Here is a 15,730-nt window from a genome sequence, read left to right as displayed (position 1 = left end):
GAGTAGTGAATGGCGTATCGTGACTAGCCAGTTGTTCAGCCACCATTGACCAGACGTTTTCAATTGGTGAGAAATCGGGAGACTGTGCTGGCCAGGGCATCAGTCAAACATTTTCTGTATCCAGAAAGGCCTGTAAAGGACCTGCAACATGAGGTCGTGCATTATCCTGCTGAAATGTAGGTTTTCGCAGGGATCGAATGAAGGGTAGAGCCACGGGTCGTAACACATCTGAAATGTAACGTCCACTGTTCGAAGTGCCGTCAGTGTGAACAAGAGGTGACCGAGACGTGTAACCAATGGCACCCCATACCATCACGCCGGGTGATAAGCTACTATCGCGATGACGAATACACGATTCCAATGTGCGTTCGCCGCGATGTCGCCTCACACGGATGCGACCGTCATGATGCTGTAAACAGAACCTGGATTCATCCGAAAAAATGTTTTGCCATTCGTCCACCCAAGTTCGTCGTTGAGCACACCATCGCAGGCACTTCTGTCTGCAAACGTCGTCGAACTGTTCGTGCAGATGGTTGTTGTCTTGCAAATGTGCCCAACTGTTGATTCAGGGATCGAGACGTGGCTACACGATCCGTTACAGCCATGCGGATAAGATGCCTGTCTTCTCGACTGCTAGTGATACGTGGCCGTTGGGATCCAGCACGGCGTTCCGTGTTACTCTCCTGAACTCACCGATTCCATATTCTGCTAACAGTCAGAAGTTTGGGATACCTTCGCCGGTATGGTGAAATGTAATGAATCAGTCTGTTAAGATTGAATGGTCTTAAAAATTTTTGGAAGGTGGCTGGCAACAGCCTTAAGTAATGTATAAAATGCGTATTTGAACCATCAATTGTCTTTATTTTAAACCCAAATTCTCAAGTGATTCTCTGTATACATACAGTGTCATATATTTGCATTCATAGCATTCACGACACATTTTAAGTAATGAGTAATGGAATTTGGTGGCTTAAACCATGTTAACCCTTCACCCGTGAAGGCGGTCCAAGACCGAAACCGGAAGAATTTGGGTTTAAAATAAAAACAGCTGATGGTTTAAATATGCATTTTATACGTGAATGTTCTGTGTTTCCCCTGTATCCGTACAAATCGCATGTTTATTTAGATATACAAGTCGACTTCCGAATTTTCCTTTGTGTGATGTGTGAGGCCGTGTATGCCAGAGTCGTGAGCCGGTTGGAAATGTTAGATTCTAATACTTGACTTTTCGTGTCACTTATGCATCATCATTCATTGATTGCGTCAGTACTCGCGTATATCGCGATATGATGTGAAATTTCTAGCACTTTCGAGTGGCGCAATAAGACCGTACTATTATCATCAATTGTAGGCGCGATCTTAAATTGTGCTTCCTTAATTTCATTGTGTTATTTCAACTGAAAGAGATCTATTTTCGAGAATTTTCTGACTTGAAAAAGTATATTTTTGAACATTTTGGTAAGTTACAAGTGTTGAGAATAACTTACTTCGTAGCAAAACAGTGTTTGTGATTTCGCAGCATATCAATCTTTGTGATTTACTGTTACTGTCAAAAGATAGTTCAGACTGCATTTCGAATGTGCGTCATTGTGAATAAACGTAACTTTTTGAGAATTTTCGGAAGTCACGATTGTAGTATGCATAAGCTGTTCTTAGCAAACCGTGGTTTGAAATTTAGTTTCTGCTGCACATATTATAACTAAAATTTTGCGTTACATCTAGTTTTCCTTTCAAAAGGAGAGTATATTAGCTACATTTATCATACATTAACATTGTCTCTGAGTTTGATAGCGACTATGCTTCAAATGGCTCTGAGCACTATGGGACTTAGCATCTGAGGTCATCAGTCCCCTAGACTTAGAACTACTTAAACCTAACTAACCTAAACTCACCACACACGTCCATGCCCCGGGCAGAGTTCGAACCTGCGACCGTAGCAGCAGCGATGTTCCGGACTGAAGCGCCTAGAACCACTCGGCCACAACGGCCGGCGATAACGACTATAAGCTCAAAAATTTCTAAGAAACTTCTCATTTCTTCCATTAGTTTTTCTGCTGCCTTAACACAAATCTCGTTATATATACTTATTATTTCTGTTCTTAAAGAGAATTAGTGACACGTTCGGGTCAACAAATTGAAAGAAAACCAGCGGGCCTAGATCAAATTAATTTCTTAACTGTCCTGCAAAACATTGCACCAGCCACAGCATAGCTCCGCTGTGAATGTTGTTCTCAAACACAGGATAATTCAGTTGATGTTCGTAGGCAGGCGGAAAACACCTTGATTACTGCCTACCGATTAGTATCTGCTGCGAATAGGTGTGCTGGAACAGCTCCCAAAAGTCGTGTACTAGACGTACCAAAGACACCTCAAGTTCTGTCCTCTCCTGTAGGTCCCGATTCCTCTGCAGGAAGAGCAGGAGCTATATCTTTTCGTCCACTTCTCTGCGGGTGGTGTTTCAGTCGTGGGTCTAGGTGTCCTGTCCTGTGAAGGATGGACTGGCACCAGGTAGGACTTGGATAGTCCCCTAGTCAAAAGATTCTTGGTGCTGTCTTCCCCCGAAAATAAAACTGACCCGGTGGGATTCACTTCACATGTTGGGGAACGTGCTTATCTTGTGTCAACAGGAGGCAAACGCAAAAAGGTTATGGGTTACTCATCTTCGGCAGGTCGGACGGGCGACGAATAATGGTACCCATAGGAAAATGGCAACACGGTACTGAATGGAACACCAGGTGCAGTCAGTGTGTGTATGCCGCATGTTGAAGGAGATATTCCGGAGCCTCGGAGAGAACAGGGCATAGAAAAACGCCGATTGTGGTGCACTATGGAACAAACGATTTCTGTCGCCTGGGCTCCGAGGTCATACTTGGATAATTCCAACGACTGACAGAGAAACGTGAGAAGACCAGCCTTGTACACGGAGTTCCAGCAGAGCTCACAGTTGGTAGCATCGGCCCAGAACTGATTGTGGGCCCCTGGTTCTCAGTACGGTGAAAGTATTGAACTACTTTGGGGGTCATGTGATAAGACAAACTACGATGTCCTGGACTTGCACCATTGAGTTGAGAACTGTAGAGGACCCTCAGTGTGTCTGGGGTGCACTACACAATAGAGGCTGCTACCCAAGTAGCAAACGAGGATTCTTTAGATTAGGCACTCTCTATGAAGTCCAGATAACGGCAGCTGTAGGAGATCCAGAAGTGATAATGTAACACCCAAAGGAATTTCCCCACCCCCTTCCCGTACACACATGGGCAAGAGAATTAAAATCCTCGTAGTAAACTGCCAAATCATTCGCAACAAAATACCTGAATTTGAAGCGTTCATGAAAAGCAGTCAAACTCACATAGTAGTAGGTCCAGAAGCTAGTTCAAACTTTAAGCCGATAGCAGTGAGAGTATTGGGCAAAATCTAAGCGAATGTCGAAAGAATACGCTAATGGAACATGGTGCAGGTGTATTCCTCACACTAGACAAGAAACTCAAATCGCACAAGGTAGAAAATGAAGCTGCATGCTACATTGTTTGGGAAAGACTCAGCATCAGCAATGGGTATAATACTGTCATTGGATCCTACTGTCTTCCACCAGACGAACCTCCTGATGTAAGCAAAATCTTTAGAGAGAACGTGAGCTGTCTTTTATGTAAGATCCCCGGTATACAGTATTCGTCGGTGGAAACGTTATTCATCTAACAATTTTGTTAATAGTAGGCGTGAGAAGATATCATGTGATTTATTACTAAATGCCTTCCCTGAAAGGTACTTAGATCAGATGGTTCATAATCCTACTTATGACGGAAATTTTTAGATCTAATGGCAAAAAACAGATCTGACCTGTTTGAGAATGTCCACATTGATAATGGTATGAGCAACTACGAGTGTATTTGAGTAACAATGATTACCCAGTTGCAAAGGGAAACTGAAATAAGCAGAAAGTATTATACTTACAGTAAACCAAATAAAAAAAGAACAGCATTGTCATATTTCAATGAGGAACTTGAAACTCGTAGCACAGGACAGGAGTATGTAAAAGAACTATGGCTCGCATTTAAACCAGTAGTTGACCATTCAATGGACAGATATGTACCCAACTGAAGACTTCATGATGACAAGGACTTTCCAGTGTAGGCAGTCACTGAAAATAAATTTCTAAAGAAACAAACACTGCTGCATGATGTAAAAGGTGGCATGGTGCTATCAATAAAGAGATGCTAAATAATATGTGTTTTGCTGTCAAGAGAGCAATGCGCGAAACCATCAATGACTACCGTAGCAGAATGTTGTCGAAAGATCTTTGCGAAAACCGAACCATTTCTTATCGTATTTAAAAAGCTGTTCGTGGCATCAAAGTTAGTGTCTGCTCACCCGCGGATGAGACAGGAACTGAAAATGAGGGTAGCAAATCAAAAGCAGAAATGGTGAACTCTGTTTTCAAATGTTCCTTTACAAAGAAAAACTCAGGAGAACTGCCATAATTTAATTCTCGTGCCACGGAAAAAGTGAGTCCTTCAGTATTACTTGTAGATGTTGGTTACAGACATTAGTAGCAGGGTAATTAAGAAACAGCTGAAACCATTAAGAATCAACGACGTTCCAGGGTCCAGAGGGACCCCTGTCAGACTCTCTACTGAACATTTAGCTGAATTAGCCTCTCTTTTAACTATAATCCATCATAGATCCATCGAAAAAAAGAACTGTGCCCCGTGGTTGGAATGAGAACAAAGATAGTACCCGACTACTAGAATGGTAGTAGAAGTGATCTACAAAACTATCGGTCAAGGGCCATGCCATCTATTTCACGGAGAAACTTAAAGAATATTTTGAGCTATAATATACACTACTGGCCATTAAAATTGCTACACCAAGAAGGAATGCAGACGATAGACGGGATTTCATTGGACAAATATATTACACGAGAACTGACATGTGATTACATTTTCACGCAATTTGGGTGAATAGATCTTGAGAAATCAGCGCCCAGAACAACCACCTCTGGCCGTAATAACGGCCTTGGTACGCCTGGGCATTGAGTCAAACAGAGCTTGGATGGCGTGTACAGGTACAGCTGCTCGGCCACCATTGACCAGACGTTTTCAATTGATGAGAGATCTGGAGAAAGTGCTGGCCAGGGCAGCAGTCGAACATTTTCTGTATCCAGAAAGGCCCGAACAGGACCTGCAACATGCGGTCGTGTATTATCCTGCTGAAATGTTGGGTTTGGCAGGGATCGAATGAAGGGTAGAGCCATGGGTCGTAACACATCTGAAATGTAACGTCCACTGTTCAGAGTGCCGTCAATGCGAACAAGAGGTGACCGAGACGTGTAACCAATGGCCCGCCATACCATCACGCCGGGTGATACGCCAGTATGGCGATGACGAATACACGAATCCAATGTGCGTTCACCGCGATGTCGCCAAACACGGATGCGACCATGATGATACTGTAAAGAGAACCTGGATTTATCCGAAAAATTGATGTTTTGCCATTCGTGCACCCAGGTTCGTCGTTGAGTACACCATCGCAGGCGCTCCTGTCTGTGATGCAACGTCAAGGGTAACCGCAGCCATGGACTCCGAGCTGATAGTCCATGTTGCTGCAAACGTCGTCGAACTGTTCGTGCAGATGGTTATTGTTTTGCAAACGTCCCCATCTGTTGACTCAGGGATCGAGACGTGGCTGCACGATCCGTTACAGCCATGCGGTGCCTGTCAACTCGACTGCTAGAGATACGAGACCGTTGGGATCGAGCACGGCGTTGCGTATTACCCTCCTGAACCCACCGATTCCATATTCTGCTAACAGTCATTGGATCTCGACCAATGCAAGCAGCAATTCCACGATACGATAAACTGACCTTTATCGAAGTCGGAAACGTGATGGTACGCATTCCTCTTTCTTTCACGAGGCATCACAACAACGTTTCACCAAGCAACGCCGGTGAACTGCTGTTTGTGTATGAGAAATCGATTGGGAACTTTTCTTGTGTCAGCACATTGTAGGTGTCGCCACCGGCGCCAACCTTGTGTGAATGCTCTGAAAAGCTAATCATTTGCTTATCACAGCATCTCCTTCCTGCCGGTTAAATTTCACCTCCGTAGCACGTCATCTTCGTGGTGTAACAATTTTAATGGCCAGTAGTGTACTAAAATAGCTCGAACAGAATGATGTCCTCAATGCCAACCACCATGGATTTCGAAAAAATACATCATGTGAAACCCAAATCGAAGTTTTCTCACATTACGTACTGAAAGCGATGGATCAGTGCTGTGAATTGCACGCAGTATTTCCCAATTTCGGTATGCTATTTGGCTCAGAACCGTGCCTACGTTTATTCTCAATAGTACGGTGCTGCTCTTTACAAAACGAAAAAAACGTATGTCCTGTCACAAGTAACAATGTGTCACAGGTGGAATCGACCAACTCCTGCAAATAGCTGGATGTAACGCTTTCTAGGGATATGAAATGGAACGTAGCCTAGGCTCAGTCGTGGATAAAGCAGGACGCGGGATTCATTTTGTTGGTAAATGCGGTGGAAACGGAATCAGTCCCAAAAGAAGAATGCCTACATATCAGTCCTACAACCCATCCTAGAATATTTCTCAGGTGTGTGCGCCCCATACCAGGTGGGACTAACAGGGGATATTGAAAGTATAAACAGAAGGGCAACACGAATGATCGCAAGTTTGTTCGGCCCATGGCAGAGTCCCAGAGAAATGCTGAAGGAACTGAGATGGCAGACTCTCGCACATAGACAAACTACCTGAGAATGCTCACTTACAAAGCTTCCAGAACCGGCTTCAATAGACGACTCTAGGAATACTCTACACCCGCCTACTCATCGTGTCCCCAGGAACAGTGAGGACGAGGTTAGAATAATTAGAGAGACATTCAAACACTTATCCTTCCCCACACTCCATACGTGAATGGAAGTGGAAAGAAACCATAATAACTGATACCTTCTGCCATGCACTTCACAGTGGTTTTCAGAGTATGGATGTAGATGTTTTCAGTCCAAAGTTTACAGACTTTATCAACCAAAAGATGCTTTCCCTGCGAAGTATTATAAATGTCTCATCACACATACATCAACCTGTGAAACAAGTATATATTTAATCTGCCGTACATGAAGGATTTTAGATTTTTACAGCATTACAGGCTTACAAATAGAGTCTACTACTTACAGTGAAAGAAGCATTGAACACGCTAGGTGACGGTTTATCCAGCACTGGAGTCGGGGGCATTCCTAATCTCGTGCGCAGCAGTGCGATCACAGTGTCAACAGACGCCTGCGCAGACGACATGTAGCGTTCCCACAGCACACGGCCCTGGCGGCGCATGGCCAGCAGGTCTGCGTCGCCCACAGCACTTATCAGGAAGTGAAGTTCAGGGACGCGTGCCTGTCGAAGAGCAAAATATTGTGTATGTTGGTATAAAAAGTGAAATAGATTAGATTAATTATTCTTTCCATAGACCAACAAAAGAGGGAATCCTTCTGGGTGTGGAACATGTCAGGTAAACAGAGGGAATCCTCCTGGGTGTGGAACATGTCAGATCAACACATTACAAAAATGTAATTAGAAAAACTTGAGGTTCATTAATTTTAATCATCCTCAGTCAATAAACAGTAAAATTATGTACATGAATTAAATTTAAACTTCTGATATTTACAGGTTTAATACTTACAACTGCTTTCATTAAATCTATCAGTCAGTCATTTGCTAGTTTCTTGGGTATTACAACCAAGTATTATCCAAAATTAAAGTAAATTACTCATTTCAGTGATCCTCAGTTAAGAACAGTCAGATTATGTACAAGATTTAAAATTAAACTTCCACTATTTACAGATTTAAGACTTACATCTGCTTTCCATCCATCCATCATTCACACAGTAGGCAGGCTGTTACAACCAAGTACTGTCAAAAATTAAAGTATAATAAATTTTCATTGAAATGGTCTACTGCACTTCTTGAGAAACTCATGGATGGAATAGAAGGAGTTGGGCACCAAAAATTCTTTTAAACTATGTTTAAATTGTGCCTTGTCTACAGTAAACTCTTAATGGTTGCTGGTAACTTATTCAAAATATACGTTGCTGAATACTGGACTCCTTTCTGGGCAAGAGTAAGTGATTTTAAATCTTTACGTATATTTTTATTATTCCTGGTATTGATACTGCGTACTAAGCAGTTAGTTGGAAACAGAGATGTATTATTTACAACAAAGTTCATTAAGGAATAAATATACTGAGAAGCTGTGGTTAATATGCCCAATTCTTTGAATAGGTTTCGACATGATGATCTTGGATTTACGCCATTCCTTACTCTTATAATACGCTTCTGTACTCTAAAACGTTTTTCTGTGTTTGTGGAGTTACCCCAAAATATGATACCATATGACATAATGGAGTGAAAATAAGCAAAATATGCCAGTTTTTTAAAATATTTATATCTCCTACGTCTGACATCATTCAGACTTGTTTAGGCGCTTTATCAGTTCGTTAGTATGTTGCTCCCAACTGAATTTATTATCAAGTTTTAATCCCAAGAATTTTACACTCTCAACTTCTCCTATTTCCATGTCATCATATTTTATACACACACGAGAAGGAAATCTCATGAAAGTTCTGAACTGCATATAGTGGGTCTTTTCAAAGTTTAATGACGGTGTTGGTAGCCCTGCACCAGGCGAGACGTGTGAGTTTTGTGCTGCCGTACAGATAACTGACGTAGAGTGTAATTAAACTCTGTTTAGTTCAGGAAACTAGTTTAATACGTGTATTAGTGCGTTTTACAAGCTTACTATTAAAGATTTCACTTCTATTTGCGTATTGGTCTAGAAAACGCGCAAGGAACATAAAGTAGGATTACGATCGTATTCTTGCATACATTTTAGGGCAGTAAAACTTATACAATCTCATTTAATTGTTCTGTTCCGTTCCAGCAAGTTAAGAAAAGCGTACCCCTTTGTTGTTTAACTCTTATTTTGCGAAACACAGCGTAAATTTTAAATTCCGGTATCTGGAAACTTTGTACATACGGTAGTAGCTTTGTACTTTGTACATCCTCAACAACCCGTCACGCACAAATGCAAAGGCAGAAATAATTCACTTTGTAGCACTTCAAGAAGACATCCAGTAACTTACGATAACACAGAAATAAAACATGTCGTAATGACTCTTACTGCAGACTACCGTCACAGTTCCCTCCACAGCTGTCACTGGTTTCAATCGGTCGCAGCAGACCTAAGGATACACGAAGACAAAGCCGAAATAAAGGTCTCCAAAGCACTGTGTATACAGAGGAAGTGTCCACCACACGGTAGAGATTAGCGTGTCATCCCAACCCCCCCCCCTCTCCCCGTCCCCCTAACACCGTGTAAAACAAGCGGGTGCACACCTCTCAGCCGACACACGGTCTTGACTTGGCAACCGTTGAGAACAGAACTCCAACTGCACACCACCGCAAAGTGCGAAATTGGCGCAGTTATTCTGTTTATGAATTAAAAAATGTATTAAACCACTTAAAATTCACTGTCAGTTGACTGACGTGTGTGGAGTGTTGTGTTCTGCCCACTCGTATCATATAAGGTGTCTAGGAAAGTGCTTTCTCGGGTCGCTAAACAACAATTCAAGGTCCATGTAATCAATGCAGAGTATTCAAACCCTAAAACAGGCATTAGCAAAACCAGCAACCGAGCAGTTTCTTCAGTGCTACGTCAGTCCAACAAATTTTTTGTTCATTTGCTTCTTTGTGGAAGTCCTGTGAAATTTCAGTTGGACACGGGTGCCTCAGTTACGTTGTTGAACCGTAACACATGTCAACTGTTAGGCTCCCCACGCCTGTATAAAACTAGCACTCACCTGTCGGCTTATAGTGGACAAGACATTCCCGTTCTTGGAAAATGTACTTTGCCTGCCACGTATCGCTCGCAAACGCGGACAGTGACTTTTACGGTGCTACAATCACGCGATTGTGAGAACATATTTGATCTCGATTCATTTGATTTGTTTGGATTTAACATTCAGGACAATGTGTTGTCAGTGTCTGCATTCAATGCAAAAGGTAGTGTAGCTATCTTGCTGAAAGAATTCCCGGAACTCTTTTCTTAGGCAAGGCTAACAATTTTGTTGCACATATTACCACGAAAGACAATGATCAGCCGAAATTTTTCCGGGCCAGAACTGTTCCCATTGCATTACGGGACGAAGTCGCTGCTCAACTTAAAGCATTGCGAGATAGCGGAGCTATTGCGCCCATACAAGCTAGTCGATGGAAAAGTATACTGGTTTTGCTCCCGAAACCTTCCGGTCACATTCGCCTCTACGGTCAACCCACAAACTGTGGTTGATACTTACCCATTGCCACAACCAGAGAATCTCATGGACAGGTTATATGTCGGTCGCTACTTTTCAAAACTTGATTTGGGTGACGCTTATTTTCAAATACCGCTCGATGAAGAATCTGAAAAAGTGTGTGTAGTGAATATTCTTTTGGGCTTGTTTAAATATTTTCGTTTGCCTATTGGCAGAACTTCTGCAAGCGCCATTTTCCAACGGTATTTGAAACAGGTGACTGATCAAGTGCCAGATTGTTCAAACTATTTGGATGATATTGTCATAGCAGGTCGTACAACTGAAGATCACATTGCAAATTTGCGTGCTTTGTTTCGTGTGTTATCTGACGCAGGACTAAAGCGTTGACGGAAGAAGTTTTAAAGCTTGAGTTACGGTACCTGGGTCATGTAATAAAAGTCAAGGTGTACATCATCATCAGTCACCTTTTTTAGCCATACGAAATTTGCCAGTTCCTCGCAGTGTCACAGAATTGCAGTCAGTTTTAGGGAAATTAACTATTATATTCGATTCACACCGAATGCTGCACAAATCGCAGCTCCACTGCATAACTTGCAAGAATGTTACCTTTGTTTAGACGGATGAGTGCCAAGTAGCTTTTCAAACATTTAAAGATGCATTGCTCAGTGACCGATGTTTGGTTCACTTTGATCCTGTCAAACCAGTTGTATTGCAAGTTGACGCTTCTTCTTACGGAATAAAACATAGTTAGATGCTGTATGCCATTGCGTTCACAGAATGTTTCAAGTTCATTTGACTAAAACTGAGGTCCGTTGTACGACACAATGACTTCGAGGCAAAAAATAGAGGACAACACCTAAATTGTGCTTTGTGACGTTGTCGAGTTCAGTGGCACAGCAAAAGGAAACTTGTTATATGAGTCAGCAACAACCAACCAACGAGTGTTTCAAAAAGGTCCCGCAAAGCTTATGTTACCATTGTGATTGCGACTTACGTCATGCACAGAGTGTTTGTGGCAGTGCGGACTGGTTTTCCGCACATGCCTTACGTCATCTGTTCTGTTTGGGAGTCTATTCCCTTGCAAGTACAGTGTCGGCGCGCTAACTGTTTCGTACGAACAATCCTCCAGTGTCCTTGGTGAAGTGACTGCAACATGGAGGGTGGCGGAAGGATGTCTAGAACGTTCGCAAGTGGTGCAGAAAGATTGCAGCTGGTCGTACTGAAAATAACGACGAACAAAGAGGCATGATGCAGACAACATCCGATGATATAGTCACGAAGATATGGGTAACCAATAAGGTACGACCGGTGGATCACCTAGTATGATCTGTGGATTTTGGTTCCTGATGTTTCCCAAAGCTGTATTCATAGGATTTAGTCAGAAAAGCTGTAATATCGGAAGGTGAACTTAAGATGGGTACCACCAACACTGACGGAGACCACAAACAGCGATTAGTTGCTCATTCTCGTGCATTTCTTGGCCGTAATGCAGACCAAAAGGACAACTTTTAGTTTTCACTCGGTTGTATCAAGCCGGCCGGTGTGGCCGAGTGGTTCTAGGAGTCTGGAACCGCGCGACAGCTACGGTCGCAGGTTCTAATCCTGTCTCGGGCATGGATGTGCGTGATGTCCTTAGGTTAGTTAGGTTTAAGTAGTTCTAAGTTCTAGGGGACTGATGACCTCAGATGTTAAGTCCCATAGTGCTCAGAGCCATTTGAACCATTTGGTTGCTGCAAGTGATGAAACATGGGCGTATTACCTTACATCTGAGAACGACCAAGAATGATGTGAGTGGTGGCGTTCGTCTTTGCCCAAGCCGCGAAATTTCAGTTAAGTCATGGCACCTGTGTTTTAGTACAGAAAGAGAGGGTGTCGGTGGTCGGGTTTATGCCAGCTGGAACCACAATAAAAACTTTCAGATACCGCAAAACACTGAAAAAACACATACCAGCAGTTCGGAATGGAAGAAGAGAAACATCGAGCAATTCACTACGACAATGCTGGCCCTCGTGTCACTCGCAAAACCGCCGCTCCCTGCAAAAGTTTGAATGGATCATCACCTGCCTGCCCACACCGTAGTTCGGGACTGGCACACAGTGAGTAGCAGCTGAACGTTTTGTTGACATAACATTTAGCTGGAAGGTAGTCAAAGATGTCGTTCATCGCTTCCTTATGCACGTGGTGGAAACCGGTGTGACAGGGGCATACGGTTTCTGTCACAGTGTCTACAAAAATGTATTCAGTGAAATGGAAAATATCGAGAAAAATACACTCATTTGCTACCTTTATAATCTAATTATCATAGAAAATAAATGTTTTTTTGTATTTCTAAAAAAAAGGAGACGTTGGTTTGGAATTATCATCATATGTAAAAAAGGCATGATAAATTTGTTCATATTTAACTGATCAGATATGCAATATGATAAATTAAATAGCGTATATAATACCAGTCATAACATCAGAGCAGCCAGTCAATTTCTAGGGCTGTACAGTGTCCATGAGTCACTAAGTTACATAGAGTATAATGATGGGATTTATAAAGTAGTGGGAGGATACACATCGTCAAAAAATCTGAAGGTGTCACCTTCTGTATATAGTAAACTTTGATGTTTGTTAGTTCAGTGTCAATGTTTGACACTGAAATCGTATCAAACATTCATTCATGAAATTTACTAACTTTAGATATATAAAAATCTGAGTGTGGAAAATATGCAAACGACTCACTAACAATTATACTCATATTAATAACTTGAATACAACATATTAATGTTCCACAGTAATATTTATTAGTTCTGTATGAAAAAGCTTTCGGCTTCCTACGCCATCGTCAGATAACTTACAGGTGAACATATAGTCCACACAACTTCAGTGAGAATTCATAGCTGTACAAAGATATGTGATATTTTATGACTATATCAATACAAAACACAAGCACAATATAATACCGAGAGAGACAGTGAACAAATAAATCTTACGTTACAGTATATTCAAATATTAAAACTATGTGAGTGTACAAAACAGAAATATTCTACAAGTGAGTAATGGCACAGACCACTATGTCTTAAGAACCGGCCGAAGAACGGGAGGGGAAGAAAGACGCCTATGGAATGTGGGTGTAGAACAGTTACAACGAGCATATTAGCTAGCGGTGAGAGGAATAATAACTGGGTGAGTCATGGACCTGTGTTTGGTCATTAAGGGCCAGATCAGGATTCTTTCATTGGTATTTATTAATGGTCAGAATTTCACGTCAGGTTAATTTTCTTCCTTTAGTTCCTTTATGGAAACGTCACATTTGAGATCATACGAATGGCATTCATTCAGAGCATGTTCAGCAAAGGTGGAGTCCTTCTTTCCCAGTCTCCAATTCCTTTCATTCTCAGTCTGCGTACTGTCGTACCTCGTTTTCCTACACATAATTTATAAGTTGTACGCATGTTCTGAGACACATGTTGCCACGTATCATGTGCTCTTCATTCTAATGCTGAACTGCATAACTTCACCAGTAATCTGTAGAACTATTGATTACGGGGAACTTGCAATAGCTCAGACCAAAACATAGTAGCAGCGAGACTGTCGCTGTAAGAGTACTGTTCTAGAGCTAAAAATCTATAAGATCTTTGTCCACGAACTGCAATGTAAAGAAAATATATTTTGTACGTACGAGACACAGAAGTGCGAGAAAGGAATGTTTCATTTGTGATTGGTAGGGGATAAGATCCATCTTATGAGACAGTGATTATCATTTGACAAACTTCTCTGTTACACTACTGTTCATGATGCACGTATTACGTTAGGTGACATATGTATTGATGATTCTAGGTTTCCCCATAGATAAGTCTTAAGAACAGCTTAGAAGCAAAATTACTTTGTATTTTATGTTACTGAATGATGACATCATTGTTGACGGTGTCATGAGGATGAGAGAGAAGCTTTTATCGCCCCACTGAGAACGAGATGTCCCTTGAGACGGAGCGTAAAGTCAGACTGTGTGACGGTGAGGATGGAAATTAGTCGTTTCCTCTTGAAAGTAACCGTCCAAATACTTGTATTAAGGTAAAAATATCATCCTTTACTTGGTTGAAAAACAAAATAAACATGCTTTGCCTCTGGCAAGCAGCAACATGTATTTTCCGTTGGGCAGTATGCAGCACAGTGTTTTTATCAGTATTCTCTAGTTTGCACTTCTACAGTCATCAACTTTATACATAAGAAAGAAATGTAAAAAAAATCGAAGATGTAACAGGCTTAATGAGTGTTTGAATGTACAAGCGACACAAATTTGGGACTGGAGAAAGTGGTTACTCTTAGTAATAATAATAGTACAAATAACAATAGCAACAAGTACAAGCGACACAAATTTGGGACTGGAGAAAGTGGTTACTCTTAGTAATAATAATAGTACAAATAACAATAGCAACAAGTACAAGCGACACAAATTTGGGACTGGAGAAAGTGGTTACTCTTAGTAATAATAATAGTACAAATAACAATAGCAACAATTGTTATTATTATAACTATTATTATTTTCTGGGTCATAGAGTTTCATATACAGTACTGACATAATAATGGCTTAAACAAAAAAGTATCACTAACTAAACTGCATCCTACAGGAAACCGATGAACTGTTCGACAGGTGTTCAATATAATTGATTTCTGCAGCTGCCAACACACTAAATAATGCTGCAGGCTCTTCTCAGTTCGTCCTGGAATAGGGTGCTTTCGATGTGATTTCTGTTTCCACCTGGTATTTGGCCGTGTTAACAATGTAGGTGGTTTGCTAATGAAGGGTTTAGGGTAGAGCAAGAACTGTAGAAAAGTGACTTGATCAGTTTTGTTGATAACTGATTCAGTCATTGCAGGAACGTCATGAGTTAACTTTTTCCCAAAAATGGTTTATATATAAGAACTGGGTGATGAAGGGTAGCCAAATTAATACATGCAAGTAGATAGTAGCCAACCATCAAATGACGACTCTGTAGGAGATCGAAATCTTCCGTTCATGAATAAAGGCCATGAGTCATTAACTCAAGCACTGTTTGCAGTGACTATATGGAAGCGTGATTAATTGGAAACAAAAGACATTGGTGGCTTGTTACAGTTTTCACGTGTATTTTTTCTAGCCACGTTTGACACACTTTAATAATCCGGTTAGTCGTTCGCTGTAGAAGACCCAAAAAACTTTATTGTGGAGTTTGTGAAGCCTTTGAACGCAGTGATGCCTGTAGGCTGAAGTTTAACTGCATGCAATATTTACATTACAAGATATCCCTGTATAGGATACCTTTTATTTGAAAAAGCTACAAGTCGACGTTTTTAACACACATAATTTAAACGGTTAACACTCACTCTATTATGGATGCCATGAAGGAGAATCCAAGGAAGTGGAAATGAAGTTAATACATTTCTATA

General features: G+C 41.4%; 1 protein-coding gene across 1 annotated transcript in view; it reads right to left on the bottom strand.

Moving 5' to 3' along the window:
* Nucleotides 1-15,730, bottom strand: part of LOC126458169 (exostosin-3-like) — a 258,000-nt gene that overhangs the window by 143,003 nt on the left and 99,267 nt on the right. The window contains exon 3 of the mRNA XM_050095036.1: nucleotides 7,188-7,403. Within this exon, the coding sequence (XP_049950993.1) occupies nucleotides 7,188-7,403 (216 nt within the window). The remainder of the gene's footprint in view (nucleotides 1-7,187; nucleotides 7,404-15,730) is intronic.

The sequence above is a fragment of the Schistocerca serialis genome, chromosome 2 (genome assembly GCF_023864345.2).
Source record: "Schistocerca serialis cubense isolate TAMUIC-IGC-003099 chromosome 2, iqSchSeri2.2, whole genome shotgun sequence".
NCBI lineage: Eukaryota > Metazoa > Arthropoda > Insecta > Orthoptera > Acrididae > Schistocerca > Schistocerca serialis.
The sequence above is the reverse complement of the archived record's forward strand: the minus strand, read 5'-3'. Positions and strand labels throughout refer to the sequence as shown.